Source organism: Mauremys reevesii, linkage group 4 (assembly GCF_016161935.1).
Source record: "Mauremys reevesii isolate NIE-2019 linkage group 4, ASM1616193v1, whole genome shotgun sequence".
In the NCBI taxonomy this organism is placed as follows: Eukaryota; Metazoa; Chordata; order Testudines; family Geoemydidae; genus Mauremys; species Mauremys reevesii.
In genome coordinates, this window is record NC_052626.1 from 135132636 (window position 1) to 135159745 (window position 27110).

Consider the following 27110-nt stretch of genomic DNA (forward strand, 5'->3'; position numbering starts at 1 on the left):
CTTCGTGCGCTCGATATAGAAGGCGAGGGCCCTGCGGACGTCCAGGGAGTGAAGCCGCTGCTCCCGAGATGAGGCGTGCGGCCTCGGGTAGAACACCGGGAGGAAGATGTCCTGGTTCATATGGAAGGCCGACACGACCTTCGGGAGGAAGGCCGGATGCGGTCGGAGCTGGACTTTGTCCGTGTGGAAGACAGTATATGGGGGACCGACAGTCAAGGCACTGAGCTCGGAGACCCGTCTCGCCGATGTTATCGCGACGAGGAAAGCTGTCTTCCACGAGAGATGAAGCAGGGAGCAAGACGCCAGAGGCTCAAACGGTGGACCCATGAGCTTGGCCAACACCAGGTTCAAGTCCCAGACCGACGTCGGACGGATGGGAACATCCGGTCCAACCCCTTGAGGAAGCGGGAGACCATATGGTTGGAAAATATGGAGCGTCCCTCAACCGGCGGGCGAAACGCAGATAGAGCTGCCAGGTGTACTCTTAAGGAGGAGACCGCGAGGCCTTGCTCCTTAAGGGACCAAAGGTAGTCCAGGACAACTGGAATAGGGACGAGAAAGGGGTTCTGGCCTTTCTGGTCGCACCAGATAGCGAAACGCTTCCACTTTGCTAGATAGGTGGATCGCGTTGACGGCTTCCTGCTCTCAGTTAGGACCCGCTGAACAGCCCGCGAACAGGTCTGCTCCGCGCAAGTCAACCAGTCAGGTACCAGGCTGTAAGATGCAGGGAGCGGAGGTCCGGGTGGCGGAGCCGGCCGAAGTCTTGTGTGATAAGGTCCGGCCACAACGGAAGAGGAATGGGTTCTCGGACGGACAGCTCGAGCAGCAGGGTGTACCAATGCTGTCTCGGCCAGGCCGGAGCGATCAGTATGAGACGGGCCTTGTCCCTCCGAAGCTTTAGGAGCACCCGATGAACGAGTGGGAACGGAGGGAAGGCGTATAGGAGGTGATCCTTCCACGAGCAAAGGAACGCGTCTGACAGGGAACCGCGGGAGCGTCCCTGGAAGGAGCAGAACCGGGTGCACTTCCTGTTGGTCTCCGACGCAAAGAGGTCTAGTTGGGGAAATCCCCACCTTCGGAAGATCGTATACACCACGTCTGGGCGAAGGGACCACTCGTGTGCGAGGAAGGATCTGCTGAGGCGGTCGGCTAGTGTGTTCTGAATGCCCGGAAGAAACGACGCTGTTAGGTGAATTGAGCGGGCTATGCAAAAGTCCCACAGGCGAAGCGCTTCCGTGCAAAGCAGGGAGGAGCGTGCTCCGCCCTGCTTGTTGACATAGAACATCGCGGATGTGTTGTCTGTCAGCACGGTGACACAGCGGCCGTGGAGATGGGCTTTGAAGGCCTCACACGCCAACCAAATCGCCCGGAGCTCCCGTACATTGATGTGTAGGGAGAGCTCCGGAGGGGACCAGGTGCCTTGCGTGTGAACATCGCCTAGGTGCGCTCCCCAACCCATGTCCGAGGCATCTGTGGTCAAGGTAATGGAGGGACACGGCGGGCGGAATGGTACCCCTGCACAGACGACCTGAGGGATTAGTCACCAATTGAGGGTGTCGAGGGTGGCCCTCGGGACTGTGACGATCAAGTCCATGGGGTCGCGATGTGGACGGTACACAGAGGCCAGCCACATCTGGAACGGGCGAAGGTGCAACCTGGCATAAGTTGTCACAAAAGTGCACGACGCCATGTGGCCTAGGAGGCGAAGACAGGACCGCGCTGTCATCGTGGGAAAGGCTTGGAGATCTGTGATGCAAGCCGCCAGAGTCTGGTACCGAGTGAGCGGAAGACAGGCCCTGGCCAACTGGGAGTCCAGGACCGCTCCGATGAACTCCACCCTTTGAGCTGGAGTTAGAGTAGACTTCTCGAAGTTGACGAGCAGACCGAGCTCTCGAAACAGCGACAGGATATCGGCCACTTGGTCTGCTACCAGCTGACGCGATGGACCGCGGATCAACCAATCGTCGAGGTACGGATACACGTGCACCCGACGACGACGGAGGGCCGCGGCAACCACCGCCATACACTTGGTGAACACCCTCGGGGCGGTGGAGAGGCCGAAGGGCAGCACCGCGAACTGGTAGTGCCTGTCGTTCACCATGAATCGAAGGTATCGACGATGAGGGGGGTAGATCGCGACATGGAAATATGCGTCTCTCATGTCGAGGGCGGCAAACCAGTCTCCCGGATCCAGGGAGGGAATAATAGTCCCCAGGGATACCATGCGGAATTTGAGCTTTATCAGGTACCGGTTGAGCTTCCGGAGGTCCAGGATCGGACGGAGGCCTCCTTTGGCTTTGGGGATGAGGAAATAACGGGAATAGAAACCCCTGCCCCGCCGGTCGGGAGGCACCTCCTCTATGGCACCCAAGCTCAGGAGAGTCTCGACCTCTTGCCGGAGGACCTGCTCGTGAGCGGGGTCCCTGAAGAGGGACAGGGAGGGCGGGTGGGCAGGAGGGGGCGAAATAAACCGGAGGCGGTACCCGGATTGGACCGTACGTAGGACCCAGCTGTCCGATGTTAAGCTGGCCCATGCCGGGAGGAAATAGGAGAGGCGGTTCGAAAACAAAGGGGAAGGATCCAATGGAGAGACTGAAGAGCCGTCCCCGGGCGTCCCATCAAAACGCCTGCTTAGGCCCTTGAGGGGCCTTAGAGGACGTCTGAGACTGATTGCGCCTGTTGCCTGATGGTCGGCGGCGCGTGAGGTTGTTCCTGTGGCTGTTATATGGTCGGGATCTGGCCTGGGTGAACGGCCGGAATGGCTGTCTACGGAATGATTGTCTCTGGGTCGCCGGCGTGTGCATCCCCAGTGTTCGGATAGCCACGCGACCATCCTTAAGGGTCTGTATACGGGCGTCCGTCTTTTCCGAGAAAAGCCCGTGTGTTTCGAACGGCAGGTCCTGGAGAGAGTACTGTACCTCCGGGGCCAAGGTGGAGGATTGCAGCCAGGAAATCCGCCGCATAGTGACCCCAGAGGCGAGTGTGCGGGCTCCCGAGTCCGCCGAGTCAAGCGCAGCTTGGATGGAGGAGCGCGCGGACTTCTTACCGTCCTCAAGGAGGGCGCTGAACTCCTGTCGCGAGGACGCCGGGACAAGTTCGGTAAATTTGGAGAGCGAAAGCAGCATCTCATAGGTGTATCGGGCCAGCAACGCCGATTGATTGGCGATGCGTAGCTGCAGGCCCCCAGCCGAATAGATCTTACGGCCCAAGAGGTCCATACGTCTTGCGTCCTTGGACTTGGGGGTCGCAGCTGGTTGACCGTTACGCTCCCGGTCGTTTACCGACTGGACGACGAGGGAGTCCGGAGTCGGATGAGTATACAAATACTCGTACCCTGTAGGGGGAACCGAGTATTTGCGCTCCACTCCTCGGGCTGTGGGTGGTATAGACGCCGGCGTTTGCCAGATGGTATTGGCATTACGCTGAATTGTCCGAATAAAAGGGAGCGCCACTCGGACTGGGGCCTCCGACCCGATGACGTTAGTAACGGGGTCGTCATTTTCCACCACCTCTGCAATTGGGAGGTCAATGGACTGCGCGACCCTACGGAGCAGGTCTTGATGCGCCTTTAAGTCTATTGGTGGTGGGTCTGCTGTTGACGAGCCTGCGACCGCCTCGTCAGGTGATGAGGACGACGACAGACCCGGGCCAGTAGGTTCTGGTGGCGGTTCGTCCACCATTGGAGCAGGGACAGCTGCGACTGGCTGCCCCGATGGGAGTGGCTGCGAAGCTCCTGCTGCGGGCGATGGCGGGGCCTTACTAACAGTCGCTTCTGGCGCGCGGCGCTCAGAACCCGGAGGTCGAGTGGGCAAGGGGGGGCCTTGCGACTCATGCTGTGCCCAAGGAACCCAGAAACCCCATTGCTGTGGGCCATAGGCTTGACCTGGGGTATCTGCTCTGAGGCCCGCTCCGCTGCCGCCCTGGGAAACGACCGATGCCTGGCGTGACCACTGGGGGGCCGACGCACTGATCGAATGCCCCGCGGATGGCCGGTGCGCGTCCGCTGGCGGTACCGTCGGCCCATGTCTGTTCTCACGGTACCAGGAGCACGACCGGGACCAACGGTCGCATCGGTGCCGGGACGGAGACCTGCTGCGGCTTCGGTATCGGGAAGCGCTGCGGTCGTGGCGTCTGGAGTAGCTGCGGTCCCGGCGCCTGGAGCGGCTGCGGTCACGGTGCCGAGAACCGCTGCGGTCACGGTGCCGAGAAAGACTGCGGTCACCGCGGTGCCGTGATCTGTCTCTAGAGGCCGACCTTCGGCGGTACCGGCGACCCGGGCTTCGAGAGCGGTACCTCGACGCCGAGCGGTATCGCGAACGAGATCGGTGCCGAGATGAGGAGCGGTGCCGAGGTGTTGATCGGCGCCTGGACCGAGGCCGCCGAGAAGGTGATCGACTACGCGAGCGGGACCGACTGAAGACCCTTGCGCGGTGTTCCTCGGCGCCTGGGCGCTTCATCATGGCTGGCTTCCCAGCAGAAGGTACAGCCCGCACCGGCGGTGCCGGGGGCTGGAGGCTCGGAGCCTCTGTCAGTGCAATAAGCTCCCGCGCCTTTGAGTATGTCTCCGGCGTGTTCGGGAGTTCCAGCTCGACCTCGGGCGGTGCCGGGGAGCAGGGGGTGGCCGGGCTCAACGGCTCTTCTGGCACCGGAGCTGCCGGTTCCATGCACTGTGTGTGCACCACCACCGCCGGAGCCACAGAAGTTGGCAGTGGCTGGCCAACCGGTCCCGAAGTCGGGGCTTTCGCCGCCGCTGGCGCCTTCTTTTTGCGCACCGGGGACGGGGAGCGGCGCCGTGACATCGGTGCCGGCTTCGGTGGACGGGACGCCTCCGAGGTCCGGGTTGGTGCCGCCGATGCGCTGCATACCGAGCCCGATTTCGGTGCCGCAGGGAGCGGTGCCGGTGGACGCAGCGCTGACTCCATCAGGATCTGTTTGAGCCTGGAGTCCCGCTCTTTCCTGGTCCGCGGTTTAAAGGCAGCACAAATGGGACACTTGTCTGTACGATGCGATTCCCCCAGGCAGCGGAGGCAGGAATCGTGAGCGTCCCCAACGGGCATCAACCGTTGACAAGCCGAGCACGGCTTGAAACCCGGTGTCTGGGGCATGAGCCCCACCGGGTGGGGAAAAAGGAGGGGGACCCCCCCTAATTCCTTATTTACTACTCTTAACTAACTAACTATGAACTAAACTAACTAACTATGTACAAGAAAACCGGAGAAACTGCTAGGGGTGTGGAGGACTAACAGAGCACTCCACAGTTCCAGCTAACCATCACGGGCGGGAAGAAGGAACTGAGGAGCGGACGGGCCGGCTGGGATATATATTCAGCGCCATAGCGGCGCCACTCCAGGGGGCGCCCAGCCGGCCCGCCGGGGTTGCTAGGGTAAAAAAGTTCCGAATACCGTGCACGCGCGGCGCGCACACCTAACTGGAATGCATTGGAGCAATCACTCGAAGAAGAATAAATGAAATGAGGATTTGATTGTACCCACAGAGAAATAAATACCAAGCAAATGTGTCTATGTACAGGTAGGTATCAGTGACATAGGAAAGGGTAGGAGAGAGGTCCTGGAGGCCAAATTTAGGCTGCTAGGGAAGAGACTGAAATCCAGGACCTCTATGGTGGCATTCTCAGAAATGCTCCCAGTTCCACATGCAGGGCCAGGTAGGCAAGCACAGTCTCAATGTGTGGATGAGACCATGGTGTAGAGAGGAGGGGTTTAGATTCATTAGGAACAGGGGAAACTTTTGGGATGGGGGGAGCCTATACAGGAGAGATGGGCTCCACCTAAACCAAAGTGGAACCAGACTGCTGGCACCAGGGGCGGCTCTAGGCATTTTGCCGCCCCAAGCACGGCAGGCAGGCGGCCTTTGGCGGCTTGTCTGCGGAGGGTCCGCTGGTCCCGCAGCTTCAAAGCCACGGGACCAGCGGACCCGCCGCAAGCATGCCTGTGGGAGATCCACTGAAGCCGCGGGACCAGCAGACCCTCCGCAGGCAAGCCGCCGAAGGCCACCTGCCTGCCGCCCTCGTGGCAAGCGGAAGAGCGCCTCCAGTGGCTTGCTGCCCCAAGCACGCGCTTGGCGTGCTGATGCCTGGAGCCGCCCCTGGCTGGCACTAAACATTAAAAAGGTCGTAGAGCAGTTTTTAAACTAGGAAATGGGGGAAAGCCAACTGCTGCAGAGGAGCATGTGGATTGGACAGAGACTAATCTTAGAGGAGAGTCTATTGATAAAAATCCTCTAGGTTAGTGTCAGGAACAGAAAATGGAAGAGAATAATGTAAGGGCCAGATCAGACGAGAAACATTCACATAAAAAGGTATCTGACACATCAGAAAAGGGCAGACAATTGAACAGTGACAAGTTTTTAAAGTGCTTGTACACAAATGCTAAGTCTAAATAATAAGATGGATGAACTAGAATGCCTCGTGACAAAGGAGGATATTGATATAATAGGCATCACAGAAACCTGGTGGACTAAGGACTATCAATGGGACACAATCATTCCGGGGTACAAAATATATCGGAAGGACAGAACAGGTCATGCAGGTGGGGGAGTGGCACTATATGTGAAAGAAAATGTAGAATCAAATGAAGTAAAAAATCTTAAGTGAATCCACGTGCTCCATAGTAATTTCATGCTCTAATAAGAATATAGCATTAGGGATCTATTATCAACTACCTGACCAGGACAGTGATAGTGATGATGAAATGCTAAGGGAAATTAGAGAGGATATCAAAATAAAAAACTCAATAATAGTGGGGGATTTAAATTATCCCCATATTGACTGGGAACATGTCACCTCAGGACAAAATGCAGAGACAAAATTTCTCAGTACTTTAAATGACTGCTTCTTGGAGCAGGTGGTATGGGAACCCACAAGGGGAGAGGCAGCTCTAGATTTAGTCCTGAGTGGAGCACAGGAGCTAGTCCAAGAGGTAATAATAACAGGACCGCTTGGAAATAGTGACCATAATATAATAACATTTAACATCCCTTTGGTGGGAAGAACATCTCAACAGCCCAACACTGTGGCATTTAATTTAAAAAAGGGGAACTATGCAAAAATGAGGGGGTTAGTTAAACAGAAATTAAAAGATACAGTGACTAAAGTGAAATCCCTGCAAGCTGCATGCGCGCTTTTTAAAAACACCATAATAGAGGCCCAACTTAAATGTATACCCCAAATTAAGAAACACAGTAAAAGAACTAAAGTGCCACCGTGGCTTAACAACCATGTAAAAAAAGCAGTGAGAGATAAAAAGACTTACTTTAAAAAGTGGAAGTCAAATCCTAGCGAGGTAAATAGAAAGGAGCATAAACACTGCCCAATTAAGTGTAAAAATATAAGAAAAGCCAAAGAGAAGTTTAAAGAACGGCTAGCCAAAAAACTCAAAAGGTAATAAAAAACATTTTGTTAAGTACGTCAGAAGCAGGAAGCCTGCTAAACAACCAGTGGGGCCCCTCGATGCAGAGGTAGAAAGGGAGCGCTTAAAGACGATAAAGTCATTGCGGAGAAACTAAATGAATTCTTTGCTTCAGTCTTCACGGCTGAGGATGTTAAGGAGATTCCCAAACCTGAGCCAGTTTCTGTAGGTGACAAATCTGAGGAACTGTCACAGATTGAAGTGTCACTAGAGGAGGTTTTGGAATTAATTGATAAACTTAACATTAACAAGTCACTGGGACCTGGTGGCATTCACCCCAGAGTTCTGAAATAACTCAAATGTGAAGTTGCGGAACTATTAACTAGGGTTTGTAACCTGTCCTTTAAATTGGCTTCTGTACCCAACGACTGGAAGATAGCTAATGTAACGCCAATATTTAAAAAGGGCTCTAGAGGTGATCCCGGCAATTACAGACCGGAAAGTCTAACATCGGTACCGGGCAAATTAATCAAAACAATAGTAAAGAATAAATTTGTCAGACACATAGAAGAACATAAATTGTTGGGCAAAAGTCAACATGGTTTCTCTAAAGGGAAATTGTGTCTCACTAATCTATTAGAGTTCTTTGAAGGGGTCAACAAATGTGGACAAGGGGGATCCAGTGGACATAGTGTACTTATGTATCAGAGGGGTAGCCGTGTTAGTCTGGTTCTGTAAAAGCAACAAAGAATCCTGTGGCACCTTATAGACTAACAGACGTTTTGCAGCATGAGCTTTCGTGGGTGAATACCCACTTCTTCGGGAAAGCTCATGCTGCAAAACATCTGTTAGTCTATAAGGTGCCACAGGATTCTTTGTTGCTTTTATAGTGTACTTAGATTTCCAGAAAGCCTTTGACAAGGTCCCTCACCAAAGGCTCTTACATAAATTAAGTTGTCATGGGATAAAAGGGAAGGTCCTTTCATGGACTGAGAACTGGTTAAAAGACAGGGAACAAAGGGTAGGAATTAATGGTAAATTCTCAGAATGGAGAGGGGTAACTAGTGGTGTTCCCCAAGGGTCAGTCCTAGGACCAATCCTATTCAACTTATTCATAAATGATCTGGAGAAAGGGGTAAACAGTGAGGTGGCAAAGTTTGCAGATGATACTAAACTGTTCAAGATAGTTAAGACCAAAGCAAAATGTGAAGAACTTCAAAAAGATCTCTCAAAACTAAGTGATTGGGCAACAAAATGGCAAATGAAATTTTGTTGCCCAATCACTTAGTTTTGAGAGATCTTTTTGAAATTTAATGTGGATAAATGTAAAGTAATGCACATTGGAAAAAATAACCCCAACTATACATACAACATGATGGGGGCTAATTTAGCTACAACAAATCAGGAAAAAGATCTTGGAGTCATCATGGACAGTTCTCTGAAGATGTCCACGCAGCGTGCAGAGGCGGTCAAAAAAGCAAACAGGATGTTAGGAATCATTAAAAAGGGGATAGAGAATAAGATGGAGATTATATTAGTGCCCTTATATAAATCGATGGTACGCCCACATCTAGAATACTGCATACAAATGTGATCGTCTCGTCTCAAAAAAGATATACTGGCACTAGAAAAGGTTCAGAGAAGGGCAAATAAAATGATTAGGGGTTTGGAGAGGGTCCCATATGAGGAGACATTAAAGAGGCTAGGACTTTTCAGCTTGGAAAAGAGGAGACTAAGGGGGGTTATGATAGAGGTATATAAAATTATGAGTGATGTGGAGAAAGTAGATAAGGAAAAGTTATTTACTTATTCCCATAATACAAGAACTAGGGGTCACCAAATGAAATTAATAGGCAGCAGGTTTAAAACAAATAAAAGGAAGTTCTTCTTCACACAGCGCACAGTCAACTTGTGGAACTCCTTACCTGAGGAGGTTGTGAAGGCTAGAACTATAACAGCGTTTAAAAGAGAACTGGATAAATTCATGGAGGTTAAGTCCATTAATGGCTATTAGCCATGATGGGTAAGGAATGGTGTCCCTAGCCTCTGTCTGTTTGTCAGAGGGTGGAGCTGGATGGCAGAAGAGAGATCACTTGATCATTACTTGTTAGGTTCACTCCCTCTGGGGCACCTGGCATTGGCCACTGTCGGTAGACAGGATACTGGGCTAGATGGACCTTTGGTCTGACCCAGTACGGCCGTTCTTATGTTTTTATGCCCTTTGCTCAGTGCCTCTGCTAGAGGATGGGGAGGACAAGACTAGCAGTATGGTCAGACTAATTCCCTTACGTCACAGTTGATGACACCCTAGCGTTCAAGAGTCTCACAACAGAGTTCAAACTCTGGGCAGGGCCTTGCCGGCACATCTGATTTGCTGCAGAAACTTTCCTTGTTGTCACTGTGCTGTTGTCAAAGCCAGGGCAGGTCACACTTACTATGCACCATCTGCACTGGAGTGGAGAGCACCACAGGCCTTGGTTTACATGATCTGCATTAACGTGGACAACACTTTACACAAGGATCGATGCTGTTGTCTGTGGCATTCTCAGGATCTTCGTTTCTGTTACTCACACACACACACCCCTGAAAATACAGAGTTGTTAATCACTGGAGATAACCTAGCAGGTGCGAGTGATATGTCTTTGGGCAGTCAGGGACTGGCCACAGTCACTGAGGGCACAGTCCTGCAGGGCGCTCAGTGCCCTCCACTGGGAGTGGAGGACACTAAGCAGCTCCAATAAGGTGTCCAGCATCTTACAGGACTGTGCCCTGCATCCCCTGCTAAAACTAACACGTCCAGCTTTACTCATTATATGCCAAGAGACAGATTCTGATTACGTTAACACTGGCATAAAGCTGGTGATAACCGCAGTGAAATCATGGAATAACCCCAATGTTTGTTACACTCAAGATGAGATCACCATCTGTTTCTGACCCTAAGCAAGGAGGGTGAGGTCTAGCAGAATTCAGGGACTCCAAAGCTTTTGTTCATCAGCTCATTATACTACTTGGCATCTGATCGTGCTCCTAGGCATGGTAGACTGGAGATCAGGCATGTAGTTCAAAACGGGGTTCTGTTTTTGTTGCACTTGCTTTCATTTTTGTCCCCTTAACATCTGCCTGGCCTGATCTGTTTTACTCAGCTTATCTCTGGGAGAACATCTGGGCTGGGCAAAGGAGTTTCCAAGCAGGCTAAAACATGTTGTCATAGACTCTTTCATCGGAACAGACCCAGTGCTGCTATCGAAACATACAGCTGCCAGTTACGTATTTGTCTAGGTGGAGCTCAGTAGATCTGTGTGTTCACTTGGCCATTTGAAAGGAAATTGAAAAGGAAGGAGCTAAAGAGAAACATAGGAAGGCTGCTTTAGACCACAGAGATGCAAAGGGGAGGTGGGTGTGTCCTAACCGAGCAGAGCCAAGGAGGAATCAAATGCTATAATCCTTCCCAGTATGAGGCAAAAACCCCACACTTCCCAATAGTGTTGAGTATATGGCCACCGTCTCATATTCTGTACTAGGGCTGATGAGCTTGACCTAATAGCCTGCAGGAGCTTTAGGTTGGTGTTTTGGGAACCCACAGGATCAGAAGGTGTAGAGGAATATACGTTATTAGAAAATGCGGTTGGTTTTAGATCTATTCAGAGCTCCCGTGGGCTGAGCCTTGCTGGGTGTGCACAAAAGACCTGTGCACACCCACAATCTCACCTCCCAGGCTGGGACTGTATCACCCCCTGCAACGACAATGCAAACTGCATGTTAGTCTCCAGTCCAATAATATTAGGAAGCTGCAGGGCCTGTGCTTACTCCTCTAAAAGTATAGGTATGTAATATAGCTTGCTTATTTTAGGTAGGTTACATGTGACGCTGGATTGGAGCCTTTCTTCTCTGATTGTAGCTCAGGAGAAGAGGGACTAGAGAAAGGTGGTGCTCTTTGGTTATTTTGATTAATTCCGTGGCATCTTTGTTTTTAGTGTACTTATGTGTAATCTCTTGTCATAGGATCAGATGTAAAACCAATTGCTAATAATGATCCAGGTTAAAAAAAAAAGCCCCACCTTTTCTCTTTACATGCGAAGTTTTCATTCATGAAGCTTAAAGCACAGCCGTTTGACCATGGTACAGAGTAGATATGCCATGTGCAAACTGCAGACTGCTAAGATTTCAAGCACTGTTTTGTTTTCAACAGCGTCTTTGTGGCCAAATTTTAGGGCCTCTAATCTGTCTTCCTCCATATCTCATTTGCTTTTGACACTCTAAGACAGGCCTGCACAACATACGGCCAGCCTCACTGTGCGGCCCAAAGAGGGATTCTAAATCCCCCACACACGGTGCTCTGCGGGCACTGCAGAGCCCTTTGAATCCTGGCTGTGGCAGGGAATCAAAGGGCTCTGGGCTGTCTGCAGGGGCAGGGAGCCCAGAGCCCTTTAAATCTCAGCCGCGGCCGGGAGTCAAGGGCTCTGGGCTGCCAGCAGCCATGGGAGCCCAGAGCCCTTTAAATCCCAGCCGAGGCCGGGAATCAGAGGGCTCTGGGCTGCCAGCAGAGATTCCCAGCCGCGGCTGGGATTTAAAGGGCTCAGGGCTACCCCCCGCTGCCGGCAACCCACAGCCCGATGAATCCCCGCCCGCGGCCGCTGATTGCCCCCTCCCCGGACCCCTGCTCCAACTGCCCCACAGGACTCCCACCCCCTATCTACGCACCGCTGGTCCTTGTCCCCTGATACCCCTCTCCCGGGACCCCCGCCCCCACCTCCCCCCCCGGCTCCCACCCCCTATCGAACCGCCGCTGCTCCCTGTCCCCCGATTGCCCCCTCCCGAGACCCCGGCCCCTAACGGCCCGTTGGGACCCCCGCCAGTAACTCAGCCGCCCTTCTCATTGTCCCCAACTGCCCCCTCCTGAGACCCCCAACTTTCCCCAGGACCCCACCCGTACCTGTCCCCTGATAAACCTCTGGGACTCCCATGCCTATCCAATTGCTGCCTGTCCCCTGACTGCCCCTCCGAACCTCTGCCCCATCCAACCCCCCCCCTGCTCCCTGTCCCTTGACTGCCCCCCGGAACCGCCTACCCCTTCTCCAACCCCCAGCCTGCTTACCGTGCCACTCAGACCAGCGTGTCTGGTTCTGTGCAGCTCCAGACAGTTGCTGTCATGCTCCCCCGTGGAGCCCACAGCCCCCTCCCCCCGCCCCCAGCACCTGCCTTCCAGATTTGAACACCTCAAAATTCAGGAGTGCTCAAGCTCAGTTTGGGCAGCTTTTACTTCATTTCTCTCAAATCAAATATACTGATCCACTGTAACTTGCTGTAGAAAAAGTAGGATAAAATTGAGCAAGAAATGCTTCCCAGTGGTTATTAGGACTGGAATTGCTATTTTCAACAGCCATTGCCTTTTTGTTTGTTTGAAAGGAAGACAGTGATATTGCATTGGCAAATTCCCCATAGAAAGAAAGAGTGGAACAAAAGAATAATAAAGGCACCTCAACTTTTCCTCATTTATGGAGGACAGTCTTATAATATGCATCCAAATATCCTCCAATCACACAAGCTGAAAATTGTTCCACTTTACTGCAGCTCTGTAACCATATGGGAACCAATCCTGTCTGTGTTTTGTGCACATCCAAAATTCCTGCTGAATGACCCGCCCTGGGAGCGAGTTACCAGTGACCCAGGGCGGGGGCGGCAGGAGGTGGGGGGGCACTGGTGGGGTGAAGCCCAGCACTGGGGCGGCAGGGTGTGTGTGTGGGTGGGTGGGTGGGGGGAAAACCCAGGACTGGGACAGCAGAAGGGTACGGGGGGAGCCCAGGGCTGGGAAGGGGGGCAGCCAAATTTTTTTTGCTTGGGGCAGGAAAAAACTTAGAGCCGACCCTGCCGGGTTCCCCCAGCCGCCGGAGCCCCGGGCCCTTTAATTTGACCCTGAGTGCTCCCAGCCACCTCTTTAGCTGTAAAAGCAGCAAAGAATCCTGTGGCACCTTATAGACTAACAGACATTTTGCAGCATGAGCTTTCGTGGGTGAATACCCACTTCTTCGGATGCACTCTTTAGCTGGGAGCCCCTGGTTGATTTAAAATAAAGTATCACCTCCCCACCCCCAACCTTCCTTTTTGGCCCACAGCTGTTTTGGTGGGGCGGCGTTGGGGAAGGAGGGTTTGTTTCTGCAGGGCTTGGTGGCCCTGGAGTGGGGTGTTTCTGTGGGGCCGGGAGGTTTCAGCTGTTTTCTTTGGAGGAATGTGGCCCTCACCACTTTACGAGTTGTGCAGGCCTACTCTAAGACATGCTCTTCTTAAAACAGTATCCTCCTTTGGTGTTCACTCATGGTTTTCCTACCTTTCTCTTTGTGCCTTTACTATTTTTTACCATGGGGGGGGGGGAGGGAGGGAGTCCTCTCACTTCTGCTTTCTGCTGGATTCCCACAGCACTCTGACTTTGGCCCATTTCTCTTTTCTCTCTGTGCCTCTTTGCTAAATGATCTCATCTGTTGACATGGTTGGTGTTGGCTACCATCTTTATCCTGATGACTCTCAGATCTACTTTACGAGTCGTATGTAACCTGTCTCCCTCCACCAAATCCTGCATTTCAGCTCTTCTTTCTGATGCTTCCTCATGGATATTTCACTAATAGTTTAAATTTAACCTGGCCAAAGGGGGGCCCTGGATGCCATGTAATGCCAATAATTCCTTGAACTTGCCATTATCAACTAGCTAGTTCCCTGTAGGCATCATGGCAGAAGTAGATCATCAAGAGGGGGAAACTGGGGAATGGCCTTGCAGATGAGCCTCTTCTCCCCTCCCCACACCCCAGCACTTGCTCCCTGGACAGCGCCCGGAGGCAAAGCAGTGACACAAGCCCCACCCCAGTTATCAGGCCCCGCCCCATCCTCTCCTGGCCTCTCCCCGCCCCCTTCCCTCGCTGTCCCGGAGCTCCGGCCCCGACGGTGCTGGCAGAGCCGGAGCGAGCGGTCGCGTCCCAGAGGCTCCGCAGCGGCCCCGCCATGGTCTCGGCTCCGCGCTGCCGGCCCGGCGCCCGGGGCTCCTGGCGCTGCTGCTGCTGCCCCTGCCCGGGGCTCGCGGTGAGTCGCGGCGGCCCCAGCAGCGGGCGCTGCCCGGGATGCGCGGGGCCGGCGGGCGGGGACCTGCTGCTGCCCCGCACTGGCTGCGCGGGGCGCGGAGCGGGGGGCAGCGAGCCCCGCCCGAGCGGCACCGCCCCACCGGCTCCCGGCGCAGAGGCTCGGCCCGGCCAGTCGGGCCCCGGGGAGCGAGCGGCCTCGGGGCAGCCCGGGCCGGGGGACAGGGGTGAGCGGGCGGGCAGCGGGCTCGGCCCCACGGCCCGTCGGGGCGGGTGCTTCCGCTGCCCCGGACCCGCCGGGCGGTGCCTTGTCTTGGCCCCGCTTCTGCCCGGGAGAGACAAGCCCGGAGCTACCCAGAGCCCGTCCCGGGTCTGGGACCAACTCACCGTCTGCAGCGTGGCTGGGTGGGGCCGGGTCTGGCTGGGAGCCCAGATAACGGTGCGTGGAGCCCTTTGCTCACCCGGCCCCTGGCTTTACCCCGGCTGTGCTGGGTCCTCTACGGGTGAGGGGCCTCTCTGCCCGGTTTTAGTGTAATTAACCCTGTCACCGTCTCGCTGTGAAGTGGGGAGACTAAGTTGTTGGCTCCAGGGACGATGCCCCAGCACCTGGATGTGTTGTAAGGAATCAGCGCAGAGCTGGTAGCTGAAGTGTTGTGAGCTGATGAGATGGTCCCAAGAGAGGACAGGATCGGCAGGGGAGTGCAGGCTAATGGAAGCCCAGATCAGACAGGATTAAGAAAGAGAATTTGATCAGTGAGCTCAGACACAAGGAGGAGGAAGATTAGACTTGCTTGGGAAGGAGCAGTTCTACAACCGGAGAGGATCAAGGATGCTGTTAGAAGGCAGAAACACAAGGCAGTGAACGTAAGAATGGCCACAGTAGGTCTGATCAATGGTCCATCTACCCCAGTAGTCGATGTCAGATACTTCACAGGGAATGAACAGAACGGTGATTATAGAGTGATCCATCTCCTGTCGTCCAGTGCCAAAGTCTGGTAGTCCGAGGTTAAAGGACACCCAGAGCATGTGTGTGTGCCCCTGACCATCATGGTTAATAGCCATTGATGGACCTGCCCTCCATGAACATAATTTATTCTCTTTTCAACTCAGTTATACTTTTGGCCTTCGCAACATCATGTTCAATGATGTTAGAAGGGAAGGGAGGAAGGGAGATGGGGCAATAGTTGAAGGGATAGGTGGGATCAGAGGAGGACTTTTGGGATTGGGAGAGACCGGAGCTTGTTCGCATTTGATTCTAGTGAGCTGGCAACGTGTCAGGGGATCTTCTACTGTGAATGGCACTCCAGGCATGTTTACTGGGCCAAAGATTATCCATCTCTGAAAATGTATTATAATTCTCACGGTTGTGCGCAGGACCAGATTGTTTATGGTTCAAAGAGTTAATTGATGGTGTGGTACAAGGGCGGGACACCTAAAGCATGTGGATATCTTGCACTGTGCAGTCTCAGAAATATTAAGGAAAATGAAATGAGTCAAATTAGTTTCATTTTTTTCTTGTTTGTCTTAGTGATGTTGTTCAGTGGTACTTTGACTTGTGTGTGAGGAGGCAGAGCTTTGACATATTTGTAGGAGAGTGAAGGGGGAAATCTGGGACTGGGCCTCTTTTCTTTTAGCCTGTTTTGTCAGATACTAATACTGTAAAAGTCACTCTAGCCATCTTGTGGCATCTGATGTCTTTCTGTGAGTGGCCTGGCTGTTTATATGATTTTCAGAACAGTCAGATGTTTTATACAGTATCTATGCTGAAAACAATCCTGAAAAATCCCCAAATAAAACTGGTGATTGTAAGGGGGAGAAATATCCATTCTAGCACTGAGCACAGGATTCATGGTGGTCAAAAGCTTTTGTTTAAGGGACGAATCTCTCCAGCTTGACCTGGCCCCCTAGCTGGCTCACTTGGAGTGTGGGTGGGAGCTGGAGGGTTGCTTAGGCTGGAGCTCATCATGCAGTGTGGACTCAGCTGCTCTGTGCTGCTAATCCAATCAGGGGCAGCTCTAGGAATTCCGCCGCCCCAAGCACGGCGGCACGCTGCAGGGGGCGCGCTGCTGGTCGCCGGTCCCGCGGCTCCCCGGGGACCTCTGGCAGACGTGCCTGCGGAGGGTGCGCTGGTCCCGCGGCTCTGGGGGAGCATCCGCAGTCATGCCTGCGGGAGGTCCACGTGTCCGGCGGCTCCGGTGGATCTCCCACATGCATGACTGCGGAAAGTCCGCCGGAGCCGCCTGCCGCCCTCCCGGCAAAATGCCGCCCCACGCACGCGCTTGGCGCGCTGGGGTCTGGAGCCGGCCCTGAATCCAATCACTCACTGCACCTCCACCATTCTTTTGCAGCAGTGGCTGCTCTCGCTAGGCTAATTCCTGTTTAGATAACTTGACCTAGCACAGCAGTGAAGATGCCTTTAGTTTCAACCCCTGGCTGTGGGAAGCTCGTCTGTTCTCATAGGCTACTGGAAAACCTGAGGAACCCCCACAACGGGGCTCACCTGCCTGTGGCAGGTCCCTGTAACATCTAAGGCATGTCAGGATCCTTTTGAATGAAGACAGCTGTGTGAAATTATTTACAATAAATCTCTCTCTTGTTAAAATTAGAGTATGTTCTTCTGTTTTTTGGATAGGTCAGTGTGGGGCCCCGCCAAGGCTCATTCGTGCCGTCCCCCATGATACCAGTTGCACAGAGGGCTGCCCTATCGGCACACAAGTGACCTACAGGTGCCGTGATGGCTTTGTTAAAATCCCTGGAAAGTCAGACACTGTCGTTTGCCTTTCAAACCTAGAATGGTCAGCCATTGGAGAGTTTTGTAGTGGTAAGTATTTTATTTTCTCTGGAACAAATTTCCTCTGGCCACCCTCCGCTGATGGAAATGTCAGACTTTCCCCCACTGAATAGGCCTACTCAAAATTATCTTTAATAACTAGTTTGAAGTTCCTTTCTGGATCAGTGACAATATACAATTAAGCTGCTTATTCAAGAATCTTGTTGCAAAGCAATCTGTGAACATCCATCAGTGAGACGACTTGTGCTTGATTCAGGAATGTGCGGTTTAGAGCGACAGGAATGGGAAGTAATTTTATATTTGAGTTTTGACTGCCCAGAAATAAGTGGGGATGCCTCCATCCTTGGGATGCTCAGAACGTTTTGCTGCATCATCTGGCAAAATTGAAATAAAGCTGTTTCGGAAATGATTTACCTGCACATTAGCACTTATATTAAAAAATTGCATAAGCGTCCTGGCCAATGGGAGCTGAGGGCATGGTGCCTGTGGGAGAGAGTCATGCGGAGCTGCTTGTGAACCTCCGCCTAGGAGCTGGACCAGCTTCCGAGGCTCAGAATGGTTCGCGGTGCTAGGACAGGCAGGAAGCCAGCCTTAGCATCCCTGCTGCACCGCTGACAGGGAGCCGCCCGAGGTAAGCCCATGCCCCAATCCCCAGCCAGGCATGAGTGGCTGAGAGGAGGATGATTTTGTTCAATCAGTGGTGACTGAGGTCGTGGAGAAGGAAAGATTTGTGAGGGAACGCAAGCTCTGTGTTTGCCATGTGGAGTTTAAGCTACTGGCAGGGAATCCAAACGGGAGTTTTGTGAGTTGTCAATATAACAATTGCATCCAAAGCTGAGAGCAGATAGGATCCCAAAGACAGGATGCACAAGGAAAAGAGGGTGGGCCAAGGAGAGAATCCCGGCAGATTCTCACTGGTGGGGTGGGAGTGGGGGGAGTTGGAGAATCCACCAAACTAGAGCTGAAAGTAGGAGATGGAAGAATCAGGAGAAAAACCGTGAGAGGCTGGAGTGACAATAGCCAGTAGATGATGGGATTGAAAGAAGTAGAAATGGTTGATGCTGTCCAAGCAGGGGCGGCTCCAGGCACCAGCACCCAAAGGCCTGCAGCAGAGAGTCGCGCGGAGCCGATTGTGTCCCTCATGGCTCCAGGCACCAGTCGCCATGAGGGTGGAAGAGTCAGGCAGCCTTCAGCGGCATGCCTGCGGGAGGTCTGACGGTCCCATGGCTTCGGCAGTAATTCGGCAGCACGTACACCAAAGCCACGGGATTGGCAGACCTCCTGCAGGCATGCCGCCGAAGGCTGCCTGACCACCGTCCTTGGGGTGGCAAAATACATAGAGCCGTCCCTGTGTCCAAGGCACTAAGAAGTCAAGGAGAATGGGGTGGGGTAGAGGCCCTGGGAATTGTGTGAGACTTCAATAAAGTGGAGAGGATGGACACACACTGGAGAGGGTCACAAGGTCAGAGTTGAAGATAACCCTGCCGTGGTTGTAAACAGAATGTTCAGTTTGAATTGGAGTTGAGGACAGGGGGAAAATCTGTCTTTCTCTTTCTACATGCTTTAATCTACCAATGCCTTTCTCTCTCTTAGCTCCTTCCTTTTCTTTTTTACTCCTTAGATCATATCACCCGCTGCTTGGAGCAGCACCCAGTTATCTTTGTCCAAGTTGCTTGCCTCTCTTCCTTAAAAATAGTTTAAAAAAAAATCTCCCTTCCCCTGCATATTTTGTAAAGTGTCCTGCTCTAATGCTCATATGCAGCTCTGTGGCTGTACTGTTATAGCTGCTGCTGCCTCTAAATAGGGTTATCAGATAGCAACTGTGAAAAAACGGTAATAGGTGCTTATAGAAGAAAAACTCCCAAAAAACAGGATTGTCCCTTTAAAAATGGGACATCTGATCACCCTACCTCTAAATCATAAACTTTTGGGGCAGGGTACCTGTTTGGTAACCTTCACTTATGTTAGAGAGCTGTGTTTCTGTTTTTTGAGAGTGTGTGAGAGAGAGAGATAAATAGAAAACTAAAAGTACAATTTTTGTGCCTATCTTTATAGCTAAATCTTTTAGACACGGTGTCTCCACCCCCCTCCCTTTTTTTTTTTTTTTTTTTGGCTAGATGGCTGTGGTGCCCTACCACGGTTAAAATCTGCTACCTTAAGCAAGGAAGATGGGCAGAAGAATTACAGTCCTCCTGGGAGCACTGTGACTTATGAGTGTCGCCCAGGATATGAGAGCACCGAAGTGAAACCTGTCATTACTTGTCTTGAGAATTTAACATGGTCAGAAGCCCCTGAGTTCTGTAGAGGTGAGTGACTTTTTTGTCACTTTTCTCTCTCCGCTGAGCGAGTGGCCCTCTGTGTTTTGTGTTAAGCAGCTGGTTCACATTTCAGTACCGGCTTGTCAGTGTTAGTTTGAAAACCTTTTTGTAGGGTTTTGATTTTAAATTTGAATTCAGCTTTAAATGGAGAGAGAAAGCAAAGTGGGTGCTATTGAATGTAAGACAGTGCTTGCAGTAGTTAAGCTTTTCATTGTGTTCGTTGTGCTTCCCAGCAGCAATAGGATATCACAAATAAAGCAGTAAAGTTAATATCATACTGTGGTAAATATCCATTTTAAAATGTTGAGCCCAGTATTCCTGTAAACTATATGTGAAGGAGAATGATAGTATTATTTTTGTCATTGTTAAAATTCACACGTTTAAAAACTCTAGCCTCAGAGACCACTCATTCAGCATACAGTTCAACCAAACTGAATCACCATATTAAAAATAAAGGCAATATTTAATAACCATATGTATGGCAAAGTTGTTCAAATACCAAAATATATAACAAACCTTCAGTGAAGAATGGCCTGCATTGTGAAGAATACTGCAAGTTTTGGTAAAGCTACCTATATTGAGTGTCAAGTATCAGAGGTGTAGCCATGTTAGTCTGGATCTGTAAAAGCAGCAAAGAATCCTGTGGCACCTTATAGACTAACAGACGTTTTGCAGCATGAGCTTTCGTGGGTGAATACCCACTTCGTCGGATGCAAGCAGATCTTAAGGTGGCCATTCTGCAGCAAAAAAACTGCAGGACCAGACTTCAAAGAGAAACTGCTGAGCTTCAGTTCATCTGCAAATTTGACACCATCAGCTCAGGATTAAACAAAGACTGTGAATGGCTTTCCAACTAAAGAACCAGTTTCTCCTCCCTTGGTTTTCACACCTCAACTGCTATAACAGGGCCTCATCCTCCCTGATTGAGCTAACCTCGTTATCTCTAGCTTGCTTCTTGCTTGCATATATATACCTGCCCCTGGAAATTTCCACTACTTGCATCCGACGAAGTGGGTATTCACCCACGAAAGCTCATGCTGCAAAACGTCTGTTAGTCTATAAGGTGCCACAGGATTTTTTGCTGCTTATATTGAGTGTGTATCTGTTGCATTCCATGCAAAGCCTTCATTAATACAGGGTGAGAGGAAGGAGCCAACTGAGTGATCACCCTTAACCACAGCTCCTTGAATGTCTGTATTCTATTGTGTTTGACAAACATAGGCTATATCGTAACACTGACGTGAATTTCTTGTGCAGTCTTAGACTCAAGTGGTCTGGCATGCCTGATTAGGAAAATACTTGATGTATATAATAGGCCCTATATTTTTATGTGCAAAAATCTTGTCCACATCAATGTCAGAAATCTTTTTCAATATAATCATTAATCCTAGTTGTAGTTTTCTCTGTGGCTCCTGGAATGCAGCATGTCTCTTCTGTTTGCCATGTCCACATGGTGAATGTCTGATAGTGTGCTCTTTATGGTAATAAGTGCCTGGCACCAGAGGAAGCATCACAAATAACTCCCAGTACCAGGTAGGAGGCGTGTCTGCCATTGAAGTTGACAAAGTGATAGAATTAAACACGTAAGATGGACAATAAGAATATCCACAGTTAAGTAGGAGAGTGAACTAACTGGACTGCTGGTCTGCCATTGTCATAGTCCAGGAGTGGCCAAACTTACTGACCCCTCGAGCCAAATACAACAACCTTCAGAAGTTCAAGAGCTGGAGCAGGAGACACCTGCTGGGCTCAGGGCTTCAGCCCCGCTCCTGCTCAAGCCCTGAGACCCACCTCCCTGCTGGGCAGAAGCCCCTAGCCCACCACCCTGCTCCAAGGCAGAGGTCCCAAGAGCCTCCACCCCAAGTCTGGTAGGGAGGCTCCATGAGCTGCACTTTAACTGTAAAAGAGCCACATGCGGCTCACGAGCCACAGTTTGGCCACCCCGGCCATAGTCTCTTCTAAGTCTGTTAGTTTGTTGTATCAACATAACAGGCTAACACTGATCTTGTTCTGTGCTAGGGAAATCGTGTGGTGTTCCAAAAGGACCAGAGCATGGCAGAGCTGTTGTTCTAACCAATGACCTGTATGGTGCAAGGGCAAACGTCATTTGTGATAAAGGGTGAGTGTTGGGCAACCGGTGCTGATTAATTCACAGAGCTTAGTTTGGTGAACAGTGGAAAATGAATAATAGAAATTCCGATCTAATTTAAAAACCTAACCTGAGCAGGTGCTACAGATCTGCTGTCCTGGCTTCAGGGCCCTATTGAAAAAGTATAACCTTCCAGCTGAATTTGGCCAGGTGTGGCTCATGATCCCTCAGTCCTCCAGCTGAAAGATAAAGTTGGGAGGAAGCAGGTGCAGCGATGGTATCGTGAGGTGCACTTCAATTTGTTCAAGCTGCTGTTGGAAAAAACTTCCAGAATATGTGATTGGGTTCTAGTTTCATTGGTACTTTCTGGACATCAGAGTAACTGAACGGAGAAGCAAATGGCATGAGCATGGATGTCTTCATTTTAATTAATATATCATTTTGTTTGTCACTGTATCACCCATTTCGGTGGTATGTGCAGGCAACAAGGGTTAGATTCCCTGTGCTGGGATCAGGATGATTGGGAGGGGCTGGTTATGGAATAAATTGCCTAGGGAAGTTGTAGAGATTTTAAGAGCAGGTTAGACAAATGCCTGTCAGAGAGGGTCAAGGTAATACTTAGTCCTGCCTGAGTGCAGGGGACTGGACTAGAAAACCTCTCGAGGTTCCTTCCAGTCCTATGATTCTATGTCTTCAAACCCCACAGGGATTGGGAGACAGAGAGACTGCCTTTTCCTGTAGCTGAGCCATCAGCCTACTTCTCAGGTGATGTAATAACAACTAGCTGTTATCAGGTATCAAATCACTTTACAAAGGAGGGCAGTATTGTTTACCCCATTTTACAGATGGGGAATCTGACGCACAGAGGGGAAGTGACTTCCCAAGGTCACCCACAGGCCAGAGGCAGAAATGAAAATAGAATCCAAGTTTTCTGAGTCCCAGTCCAGTGGTTTTTCCTCTAGGCAGTAGTGTGCCTGAGTTGCATCCACAGGAATGTCCAAGCTATTGTTGTGATACTTCACATTTTCCTATGCAGAAGTGTACAGGAGTTGCACACCTTGGAATTCTGTCCACCACAAAAGCTTTGGGTTTAAATGGGCTGATGAGGTTTGGACATTGAGACATTCAGGTTTTGAAAGAGTGGCAGCAGTGGGACAGTCCTTCGGCAGAGGTCTTCTCTCTCTGTTGTGGCTGTGAGCACAAGTGGCCTTTGGGTGTAATGTTTTAAGTTAGAAGAAAAGCAGTAGCCACCTGGCCACAAATGATGTTCATGTCTATCTTTGTTGGTCCCTGTCGTTTCAGCAGACAGGTGAAAGAACCTGAAGAGACCAGCTTTAGTAGATGCACCTCTCATCTGTTTCTCTAAACCTCCTTGCCAAATAAATAAGGCCACAACCTTTAGCCTGTAGTGATAAAGGAAGTAGTGAAGGCTAAGTGACTGCATTGCTGGTATGCAGTACTTCCTGTGCAAGAATTAGCTAGAGTTATAGCTAGCTAAGTGGGTCTTGGGTGTGGACTGTTGCCAACTCTTTGGTAGAAGAGAAGAATTAAAATAGGAAGAAGAATGATGGCACTAAGCAGGCTGATCTTAGCGAAAGAGATACCCCTTTTAGTACTTTGCTCCTCATTTATCTGGGACAGTAATCCAAGGTGTAGAATGCCAACAGCACAGCTCCTGAACACTGTTCTGCAGATTGGAGCTAGGGACGTCTGACGCAGCCTCCACACTGCAAATCCAAACCTCTTCGATATGCGAACATTTTGAGAACATTAAGAGTCTGGAAAATTACAAATTTCCTTAGTGCTTTTCAAATTTTGGAACTTATCTATGGACTTCTTCCACCTTTTGGAAATGTAAGAAATAAGAAGCGTTAAAAAATGTGGAAAAGAGAGACTTAATTGTTTCCCTTTGCTAAAGTTTACCAAAGATATTGCGCAGAAATTCCCAAGCATCTAGCTAGTGTAGACTTGAAGGGGAAGGATTTCACCTTCTAACATGGTCTCTGCAATCTTATACCCACCTATTTGCTTTTTCTACATTGGCTTTAACAACTCGGCATTCCTTGCTACTAGGGATCATGTTGGTACTTAAAGCAGAAATGACCCTACAGGCTCACCTACGGGCAGAAAGAACCCCTTTTCCAAAGTTCTGGACTATTACAGGAGTAATTAGAGAGTTAAGTAAGAAACTTTTTCTCTTTTCTTTAGGTTCAGATTACATGGACGGACTTTCATCCAATGTTTGCTGAAGGGAGATCAAGTTGAATGGAGTCAACTTCCAACTTGTCAAGGTCAGGCTATTTTTATGGCTTTCAGAGGAACTCATGATTGGAGCTGTTACAGAGCAACTGTTACAGCCTTTTCATGTGTGTTTTATATTCAATCATACAGATATTTTTGGGAGCGGGGAGACATGATGAAAGTGTAGGAGGATCCATGGTGTTGCTGGTGCCTTCTTTGGAAGCCACACTTCAAACAAACAAAGAAAACGCCACAGCCCTCTCTATCCCGACAAAGCATTCCCCTTGAGCTTGCTGTCTGGTGTATAGATTGCAATCCAACTAAAGATCTAAACACAATTAAACCCTGAACACGAGGATGGTGGGGTTTGATTAGTTTCTCATTCCTCACCAAATAATCTCTGCTGCTTTTGAAGTCTTTCATCCAATTTACTTTTATTTAGTGTAATTCCTCCATGTTAACTATTCTCCTCCCTTCTCCTCAAAACTAACCAACCAACCCTGGACTCCACACTTTAAATCTGAGGCTATTTCAAAGTGAAACCCAGTCTTAAAACTTCTTCCCCATTTATTTGCTTTAACCTTATTGTCCTTTTGGACACTGCTTCTGGAACATTGTAGAAGCGCAACTATTGTCTTTCAAGGATGTCAATCAACTAGTCCCAGTTCCTTGTATAAAATATCGGGGAGGGATGTGTTCTGATAAGGCTGTTATCCGGGATTTGTTTAATGAAGCCAGAATCTTCTATCTGAAAGGATATTGGGAGTGAAGAAAAGTTTGAAAGCTCAAAGTCTTGTAAATCTAAGGAAGGTAATGCCTCACGTTTTGTTAAGACACAGTACTAATTACACTCTCTAATAGTTGAATTTTTTCCCCTTTTGGGGAGGAATTGTAAACAAATGTTTACTTATTCTTTACAGTTCACCTCTAACTGAAATGTGCATTAATCATGATGCCGTTCTCTTTTCCTTCAGCGATTACTTGTTCTCTTCCTCCTTATGTTACCAATGGGATGCACAATGGCAGCAACGTGGAAATCTTTGTCTATAACTCATTGGTAACTTACAAATGTGACCAGGGCTTCTCTCTTATTGGAGAGGCCTCCATTCAGTGTACAACTAAAGATAACATCAATGGAGTCTGGAATGGGTCTGCCCCTGAATGCAAAGGTGACTGTCTGGTTTTATCTTCCTCTTGTTCTACTTTCTCCCACCAGAAAAGAAAAAACAATATTTTGATTGCTAGGCAAACCCATGAACATGAGGAAATTGAGTTAGTCATTAATCGTCTAAAGATATAACTTGTGGTAAACCGGGTTGCTGTCGGAAGCATAATCCTTAATAAGTGGCTGTCGCTGCATGTAAACACAAGGAGGGAAAATTAAGATCTCACGGGTAATGTTAATTCTGTGGTTTCCTAACGGCTGAATGCTTTGCAATTTTAATAACTTGTGTCTGTTGTGGGTTTTATGTAACTTCTGGGCTTTTCGAAAAGAAAAAGAAGTCCTATGTGGAACTAACATCTCATAATCCACCTCCACGTGTCATTGATGTTTGATTCTTGGGCCTAAGGTACTGCAGGATAGACCTCTGTCAAGTTATAGAACTAATTATAATAGGTGACAGCAGGAGTAAATTGTTATCTGGACCAAACACAAGAGGAGGATGCCCAACACACTAAAATAATGGAATATATATGCACGAATAACCTCATTGTACACACCGCGTAGCCAAGTATTTAGATTTGGCAAATTCTTTCAGTTACGCTACGTGCAATGTTAAGTCCCCTTCAAATGGCTAAATAGCTTTCTAGGGGGACCTAAGACAACTTTCTTAGTGAAACTCTCTTCGGTTCCCCTTCAGTGTATCCTTTAATTTTCATGTTGACATTCTTTGCTTCAGCAATACCTTGTCCTCCACCTCCTGATATCACCCATGGATCCCTTACTGGTCAGAGTGAACAAGAGTTTTCCTTTGGCTCAGTGGTAACTTACAAATGTGACGAGGGCTTCTCTCTTATTGGAAAGGCCTCCATTCATTGTACAACAAAAGATAATGTCAATGGAGAGTGGAGTGGGCCTGCCCCTGAATGCAAAGGTTAGTAGCATCTGTTTTTATCCCCTTCTTATTCTACCATCTCCTCCCAGGAAAAACTATATTTTGATTGCTAAGTAAACCCATAAACCTCAGAAGATTCAGTTAGTGCTTAGTCCCCCTGAATACTTATCATGAAAACTAGTTACTGTTGGAAAACTGAAGAATAACGGACACTTCATAAATCATTCCTGGAAACCATTTTTGCCTCTAATACCTCCTGTATTTTTTGTCTCCCTTCAGCGTTCCAAGGTTGCAGTTAATTCTCATGTTACAAACAGTTGATTTTAAGTGGAGATAAACTCTTCAACTAAGGTTTTACTTTATGCCAGTACCCTACTACTCAGTGCGAAAGTGGGGGGAGGGGGAGAGAGAGCCTTACAAGGAGGATTTTTTTGGGAACCCTATTTTTCAGAACTCTCTGGGAGGGCTCCTTGGCAGTGAAGGCTCAGGCTTCTGTAAGTTCATATCACAGCCATAAAGTTCTTAGAAGGGGGAAATAAAGGTCATTGTACAATCCTCCTTTGGACGACGGCAGTGTTCACTCACACTATTTCATTTAGTTAACAATGCATTTATGTACTTGGTATTCAAGCAGCTGCAACAATTTGGTTTTATTCTTGCTGAGTTACCCAGGCTAACAGCTGGGGTGGAGGCTCTTTCAGAGCCATTAGGTAGGTTGATCACCTCGCTGCTTTAATATTAAACTCTCCCAAAAGCGGGGAAGTTCAGTTCCAGAATATCATTGTATGTAGATGTTTAACTCGTGCAGTTTACTGGAGGGGGTTGGGGGAGGGGTCTGATAGTCTACATACAGCACAGCACCCAACCGTATAGGTAATGCCTTCTTAAAGGGAAAGATCCAAAGTTGTATAACTTTATTTTAAAATACATTTTGCTACCTGCTGTAGTCGAGTATCAGGCTTTGCATGTATGTATTATATTCTGTTTGACAAACATAGACTATATCTTAATACTGATGTGAATTTCTTGTGCAGTCTTAGATTCAAGTAGTCTGGCATGCCCAATTAGGAAGTAACTTTTTGTACATAATAGGCCTTTTTTTGTTTGTTTGTTTGTTTGTTTCTGCAGAGCTGGCCCCAGTTACAGAGTTTTCATGTGTATTTTATATTCACTTGATTTAGAT

General features: G+C 49.6%; 1 protein-coding gene across 2 annotated transcripts in view; it reads left to right on the forward strand.

Annotated features, from left to right (window-relative positions):
* Nucleotides 1–27110, forward strand: part of LOC120403911 (complement receptor type 1-like) — a 626098-nt gene that overhangs the window by 322035 nt on the left and 276953 nt on the right. For both annotated transcript variants that reach the window (XM_039535862.1, XM_039535863.1), the window contains 4 exons: nt 17064–17252; nt 19340–19528; nt 21560–21659; nt 23838–23920. In XM_039535862.1, the coding sequence (XP_039391796.1) occupies nt 17064–17252; nt 19340–19528; nt 21560–21659; nt 23838–23920 (561 nt within the window). The remainder of the gene's footprint in view (nt 1–17063; nt 17253–19339; nt 19529–21559; nt 21660–23837; nt 23921–27110) is intronic.